The following is an 8,249-nucleotide window of genomic DNA, read 5'->3' as shown; positions in this document are numbered from 1 at the left end:
CCGCGGACTATATTTTGAAGACATACATAACTCTCAATTCAATTACCTTTCTCAACTACAAAAACCTTCTACATTGAGATATGTTTATTCCCCAAGGGGCTATGTTTATTATACTTCAAATCAAATGCAATAATGTTCTTGTGATGTAGGTGATTAGGAGTTAGTGAGGTTCTGAAGTTACTATTAAGTAACTACATAAAGTACTAGAAGTCAACTTAAATTCCCAAACTATAATTAATAAGGATAATTTAGTAAAATAAACCCGTAACAAATAATTTCTTATGAGAATAAAGTCAACAAGGGCCAAGTGAAAAAAGGAAAAGAAAGAGTACACTTCATGAAATTTCTCGAGCATATAGCTGTGGAATTTTCTTGTTTTATGAATTTCATACATGCCACTGAGGGGTTCGTTCCCATAGCTGGCTTCTTTAACTTTTTGAAGAAACAAGAATTTTCTATACAGTTTATTTTTGGGAAAACAATAAACAGAACTAAAGAAATATATGGTCCTATAACTCTACTACAATTTTTTTTGGTCCCCTGAGATGAAGGTGCAGGGGATGTGCCACGACAAAATAAAAGAATGAAAGGCCGCTTTGTGTTGGATGGCCTTTAACCTCACGACCGTGATGACTCTGTTGTCTGGGAGAGCGTCGAATCTTGCTTCTTCTCCAGAGTTTTATCGGTCACCATTTGATATCTCGAAATTCTTCTGAATGTCTATGGTCTTTCCTATTATGCAATACTTTAAACTAATAACTAATCAGCTATTATTTACATGACTGGAACAGAATTTGTGACTTCTTTCCTTGTTCCTAATTCAAGCTTATCTGCTTCTGCAGAATGAGGCTTAACAGAACTATCTAAGTTGTTACGATTCTCTTTGTGGTGTGCTTCGAAAGACCACACGAGGACTAACACTACCATTACAACCGAGAGGAAAACAAGTCCTCCCCATACCAAATGCGCGCTTTTCTTCAATGGTTTGCAATGTTTGTCAATGATATCGTCGAATGCATTAAATACCGTGTCACATTGAGTTAGGTTCTCCATTCCAGGGTACACGTCGAGGATTTTCTGGATGGCGGTTGTGTATGCCTCCACAGTGTTGAAATCTCTAGGGGATATCATCACTCCTCCCTTGCAGTTTGGATCAGTGCAAGTCAACATCTTGAATATCTTCATCAAAGAAAAGGAGGATTCAGATAAAATGCTATGAAAAACGAACTCCACTGAAATAATTTGGAATTAATTACAAACTTCGTCGCTAATTCGTGCTAAATCGCTCGTAGTTAACAAGACTTTTTAATAATTTGTTGCTAATCCATCGCTAAAAGGATTAGCCACAAATTTTGATGTTTAGCTACAGGGTTTGTCGTTGCTAATTCCTGTTTTTTTTAGTAGTGCTCAGGATGGTGATTATGGGTTAATTTCATGTATGGTCATTGAACTTTATCCACTATAGCAGTAAAGTCACATTAATTTAACAGATTTTCTCCTATTATAACAATAAAGTCAAAAATCTATTTTTTGTCTCATTAAGGTAACTAAACTTTAGTCAGTATAACAAGAACCATACATGAAATTAGCTCCCGATTATGTGCAAATTAACTTGTAGAATAATAGGCCTTTGCACTTACCCGAGGGAGGTCTCCAACCCGAATTGTGGTAGATGAACAATTCCCTGGCTCGTAGTTATATTGTGGTGGACCGGAGAAAGGATTACAGATTTGTGCAACATTTCCATATTCTGTAGATAACTTTTGATTCACCTGCAGTTTTCAAATTTCACTTGCGTCATAAAACAAGAGAGTAACATATTTTACCCTATTTGCGAAGTATATTTTCTTGATGAAAGGGATTCATTTGGACGCCTTTGAACTCTATTCCTAGCTATGTTGCTCGGACTCTCTAAAATGCTGTTGCACTCGTGCGATCCTCCGAAAATGCATTAATTTTGGAGAATCTGGCACACATCTATTTTTGAAGAGTCCGAGCAACATAGGGTAGCAGAGGAAGGAGTGGCAGTCAATGGAAGTTAGTACGTTCGTCAACTTTCATATATTTTGTTTGGTGCCATTCTACAAGGTGCATTAGCCCTTTTTAATAAATTAAATGTTAAATGTGTTGATTTTGGTGATGTTGTGATAAAAATCAGATCTTTTTTATTTTGACTCTCGAAATTTGAAAAGTGTAACATAAATTGGGAAGGAAGATGTATCAGAAATAATATGAATTTAATTTTTCAATTTTACCTCGTTGACTATTTGATATACCCCTTTACTGACATCATGAAGGACTGATTCAGCTGAGACCAATTCATCACAGGGAAGAATTGAGCTCAAACTGCTATTGTAGGGATCTGATTGGAAACTTTCTAGTGCAGTGCATGTATCTCCAGCAAAGCTGCAAAAATCATATGCCATTTTATTATTAGAATCCAAAGTTTTATCATAAAGTTTTGAATGAAATGAATCAACTTAGAATTCATACTTGTCTAAGAAGTAATAAATTCCAAAAAGAAACCAGCACAGAGCTGTAAAGATCCAGCATAATGCAATGAGCCTGCATTCAATCAAAACAATATTGTATCAGAAGCTTGACCAATTTATTATTTGTAATTTATTGGACTTATACATCTTAAATAAATATAAAGTGTGTTGTTATTCTAAGATTAATTGTGACATAACATACTTACAATTTAAGGGTTCTTCTGAATTTGAGTATCCCAAATACTGCAATTAGAAAGGTCAATTACAGCGTTAGACAGTGTATTTCATCTAGAAAGATAATTGTAACTACTAGATGGAACTGTAGACATTATTTTACAGCGTTAGACAGTGTATTTCATCTAGAAAGATAATTGTAATTACTAGATGGAACTGTAGACATTATTTCTAACTCTAAATTTCTAGTAAATAAATATGGATTGTCTAAGCAAAATATAGAAAAAATAAAACTAGATAGTGTTTACCTGATAGGGCAATTACAGCAACCAAGTTCAGAGAAATACCCACTGTAGTTACTATGTACCTGTGAGCAGAAACAAAGTATTCAAACTTAGAAGTGTGTCACTCATTTGAGATCGAACTAAAAGTAAAAGTGTGTCACGCAAATTGAAATAAAGGGAGTATATTAAACTTGTTAGGCGTTAGTGTAGGTCAACTTAACTTAATTAACGATCTAAAAAATAAATGTATTATTAACGCACAAAATTTAAACTTCTTAGCCACATCTATAGCGTAAAACAATATAGAGGTAAAGATGATGAAACAGTGAGAGGCATAACACTATGCCCGATGAAAAGAAAACATATACGGAGTATATTTTTTTTTTTGTAGATTTTCTTTTCTTTGGAAAAATGAAACCAAAACTTACGTCTTAAAATGTGACTTTATTTCTTTAGATTTCAATTCCCATAAGTAAACGCATTAAAAACAAAATAAAAATTAAAAAACTAAAAAATAGGCCTGAAAAGATGTTTCGACACTAAAAAAAGGCATCGCGATGCACATGCATCCCGAATTAGCAGGGTCTTGGAAAGGACCGCACCCCAAAAGGTATGATGTAGACAGTCTGCTCTAATGCAAGCATTAGCGGCTGCTTTCACAACTCAAACCTATAGGTTACACGGAGACAACTTTACCGTTGCTCCAAGGTTCCCTTTACTAAAACCGTATCAAGGAGGATAAAAAAAATACGCAGTACTCGATTGCAATTATATGGAGAGAGAGAGAGACTTACACTATCTTGAGGAGTTTCTCGATTAATCGTCTATGTTTTCTGGCTTCCCTATGTATGTCATCAGCCTGTCTATCAAGCCTGGTAGAAGTAGGAATTAGGAAATTAGAAGCTTGTGGACCTACATCAGTCTCTCGTAAGCCACTGTTCATCTCTCTCATGGCTTCAGTTGTAGTGTAAATTGTCTCTGATGCCCCATCTGCTGTATCAATGATTATATCCACTACTGTATTTGCTTTTGAACGAAACTTTGCGTTCCCCCCTAGAACCATCCCTGTTGCAGTTCTACAATAAATAATATAAGGTTAAATTAAGTGATATAATACTTTTAAATTGTTACGAAGAATAGCTAGATTTTACGGTAACTATGTATCTATGTATGTAAGTATGACTGCTACTCTGCTAGTGTATGACTGTATGCATATACAAATGTATGTATGTATGGCTATATACATGTATGTATGTACAGTGGCGGATCCAGGATTTTCAATCAGGGTGTTCGGAAAAATAACTGAACCAACTTTTGCATTTGTTCAGGGTGTTCAAAAGTCAATATATGTACATGAACACAGAAAATTTACCCTAAATATACACTGTAATTTTTTGCCCAGGGTGTTCGGGTGAACACGTTGAGCCTTTACTACATCCTCCCATGTGTATGTATGTCCGCTAGTGTATGTGTATATGTATGATATATGTTGGAACAAAAATGTTACTATGTTTTGAAAACTTAATAATATCGCCATAATAGGTTATTTTCCTCAAAGCAAAGTCGCCTAGATGGGACGTATGTTTTGTTGTTATATTAGAGTGATTTTACTCTCATAGTAGATAAACTGTTGTTATTTTAATTTGACAAAATATAATTATAATATAATTTATAAAATTTTGTAACTTTACTCTTATAATCGATATAATTTAGGGACTATACATGAAATTAAGTACTTCTGTACACATTCTAAACCACCTTTGATGCAAACAAGTTTGTGAAGTAGTAACTTACATTGCTAAAATTGTCAAGAAAATGGCTGAGAGAATGAGCCAGAAATAGTAGTGTTTATAATGACAAGTTGATCTCTTTTTGAGCTTTCTGCTCTTTCTTTTGCAGCAAAAGGTTGAAGCAAGAAGGAATAGTCCATATCCTAAGCCACACAAGAGCCATATCACAGCAATGGCATAGCCATATATACCTGTAAAGACGGTTGACTGCACCAAATATAAAAAATTTAGTTCCTCAAATTAGTTTATTATATGATTTGACAAAGGGTTCGTATCTAACATCTTCAAATTTAACAAAAGTTATTGACATAAGAATCAAAAGTGTGTAATGAAGAGAAAACAATTTTCCTATTTGATTTTATTGTAGTTATACATGTATACATATAGTATTTAACAATGGGGTAATAATTCAAGAATAAGTAGGATAATACGCATTATGATCGCGATATAATACTCTCAAAATCTAAACTAATTGATATAGTATTTCAAAGGTAAAGAAAAATCAACTGCAAAACTTATAAACATAATTTTAGGTGACATGTTAACTATAAAACAAAGAGTTAATTACTAATGTACAGCAATAGTATAGGTGACATGTTAACTATTAAGAAGTTTAAATAATAACTACTACAAGTTACTGTCATAATAAGTAGAACTAGCAACTTTAAATATAAACTATACAACATGCTATAATGGATTACATCACATTGATAAAGTCAAAAAAAAAAAATCATTAACAAGACGAGAGATGCTAATTACTTACGCTCCAATAGTGTTTTTCTGTAATATCATATCCTCCTCTGTATTTCTTGAAATTCTTCAAAGGATCAATCCTCACAGTATCATCTGACTGTTGCGTGGATCCTGACACCTTCTCTATTTCAACTAATTTTCTTTCTGCAAAATGTAAAGGTTAAAAATACAAAAATCAACAACTAAGTCGCAAACTCCCATGTGCAAACTCCCATGTTCCTAAATTATGATGATACATGATCATAACATATATATCAAACAAAAAAAATTATTTTGAAAATATTTGAGCCCAATTTTTAGATAAATTGATTTGGATGAAACAAAATGAATTGAGTCAATAAATAAGCGGGTTAATAGTCAGCTCAAAGTTGGACTAATCATCTTTTCATGATTTGCTTTCACTATTAAATTTAATGAAAACCTAACTTTCATTTGCTATGGGGCATGAGAGGACAGCATAAAATCTACCTAAAATGACCACAAAGAAGAGAAAATCAAATGGTTTTCACTTGGAATTTTTTTAATTGATGCACTCAATTTTTAATTAACATTACACTATATTAGTTTACCGGCGAGGCAAAAGTACATGTTAATTAATTATATTTGCCAACAATATATATATATATATATATATATATATATATATATATATATATATATATATATATATATATATATATATGAAAGACGAGGAATGACACATGTATTTATTGATTTACTCCCTCTGTCCCATTTATGTGTTATTTTTTTAATTTCAGAGAGTCAATTTGACTAATATTTAAAGCTAAATTGGATTAGATCAACTCAACATTTTAAATTTTAAATTCAACTATTCAAAAATACGAAAAACACTCTAAGTTTCAATGCTTCTCATGTCATGATTAAAAAATATATTTTAAAATGTTAATCAAAGTTCACATTGTTTGATTTCTAAAAGTGAAAGTGCCACATAAATTAGGACACACGAAATAATAAATATCGGGTATGAGTAAATTTTTTATTCTAACTTCTCACCTGATCCAATTGGTCCTCCATCAAGAGTAGTGATGTTCAAGGCAATGACAATAGCTACGAGTACTAGGAATATTGTCACTTTTCTCCTTTGCATCCACTCCATGTATATCTTTTACCCTGTCAAATGCCAATTAGTCATCAATAACTTGTCAATTACGCTAGTCATAAATAACTTGTTAACTGCGACAATGACTAATTTGATTTGTTTTTTTCAAAAGAGAATGTTCTGAAATATAAATAATATTTAAACTATTCTTTCAACACGCGATCACACACACAAAGAGTTTTAATTTTAAAAGAAAAGAAAAGAAGAGGTATAGGACTAATACCTAACCCCATTGTCCACGAAATTTCACCCCAATTCACGTCCAACCCAAATAAAAAGTTTTTGTTGAATCCTCTTAATAAAAAGAAACAGTCCCACAAATCAAGAGGTAAAGGAGATTCAAAAATTGTTTTAGGTTATAAGCTTAAATCCTAAAAGTGATGTTCTAGTCTTTTTTTTTTTTTTTAATCACATTATATAAAGTTTTGAGTTCACTAGTCATTAATTAACACTCCCCCCCCCCCCCCCCCTCTCTCTCTCTCTCTAAATGAAGCGTGCACGCATGAGCGTTGCTCATATTGCTGATTTCAAGTCCAGATAAAAGAGCTCTATAAAAGAGGAGAGTTGCAAGAAGTAAGTTGACATTCAACGTAAAACTAGAGATTCATGATATAAAACTATTTAGATTGACTAAGGTAAAAATATATTTCATGTATACATACACACTAAACTGCTTGAATAATTGCAGCAGAGATGGAATTAGAAAACATCGAAAAGTTGTAGGAGTAAAAGGAAAACAATAGAAGGGAGGAAAGGAAACAAACAATGGAGAACAAAGGCTTAATGCTGTAAGCCCTCACAAACTTGGAATTTAGAATTTAAAGTTTTAAACTCTTATTCAGGTAATTAAGAAGGAATATTATAAGACCTATTCATTTAAAGGAGAAGGATATCAGGAGTAAGTTTTTAGTTAGTTTATTATATCTTCACGAAGCTACATGCATGTTTATTAATTAGCAAGATATCAACAATTTATTCTAGAGTAATTTTGATGTTCAACATATCTTTGTAAGTGGTTAAGTGATATCCCTTAAATAAGAAGCACTACTAAAAGAACATGAATTAACTACGGACAAATTTTGTAGTTAAACAACAAAATCCATCACTATTATTTAAAAATGAATTAGTAATAGATTATCAAAAAGTTCTACTAGCTACAAGCTATTTACCGGCAAATTAGGAAGGAAATTCGTAACTAATTCCTAAAAAAAAAATTTAGTGAAGAGGCAACAAAACAAGAAACTATAGAAAGGATAAACACACACACACACAATCAATGAAAAATTTAATTATCACCTGAGGGAAAAAAAAATTGTCTCTGGTTTTCTTCTTCAGCTGGCACAACAGTTCCTTCTTTCGTCTATATGCACAACTCAACTAAAGAGCCTTCTTGTTTTTGAATTAAGTTGAAGATATATATATATCAATTAATATATTCAACTTGGAGTAATGGAAAATTCGTCATATCCATTATTGTGGTCCAAGGATATATAGAAAGCTTCTTCTAGATAGTTTCTGTAGAGAAAAGGGAAAGTTCAGTTTCACACAAAGAAGAAGATTAAATGTGTCTTTGTTTGCATATTGTGTAATTAACTAATAACAGCAGCCATCCACTTTCGTGTACTTTGAATAACAA

General features: G+C 32.3%; 1 protein-coding gene across 1 annotated transcript; it reads right to left on the bottom strand.

Moving 5' to 3' along the window:
* Positions 1 to 310: 310 nt before the first annotated feature.
* Positions 311 to 8,249, bottom strand: LOC132056758 (uncharacterized). The gene is made up of 11 exons (XM_059449095.1): positions 7,910 to 8,249; positions 6,508 to 6,624; positions 5,504 to 5,637; positions 4,745 to 4,947; positions 3,745 to 4,026; positions 2,975 to 3,033; positions 2,699 to 2,735; positions 2,494 to 2,565; positions 2,256 to 2,406; positions 1,641 to 1,772; positions 311 to 1,179 (listed from the first exon to the last, which is right to left on the bottom strand). The coding sequence occupies exons 2-11, from the start codon at positions 6,608 to 6,610 to the stop codon at positions 775 to 777; spliced, it is 1,578 nt and encodes a 525-aa protein (XP_059305078.1). The 5' UTR covers positions 6,611 to 6,624; positions 7,910 to 8,249; the 3' UTR covers positions 311 to 774.

This window comes from Lycium ferocissimum, chromosome 1, assembly GCF_029784015.1.
Source record: "Lycium ferocissimum isolate CSIRO_LF1 chromosome 1, AGI_CSIRO_Lferr_CH_V1, whole genome shotgun sequence".
Classification (NCBI taxonomy): Eukaryota; Viridiplantae; Streptophyta; class Magnoliopsida; order Solanales; family Solanaceae; genus Lycium; species Lycium ferocissimum.
This window is presented reverse-complemented; position numbering and strand designations above follow the sequence as displayed.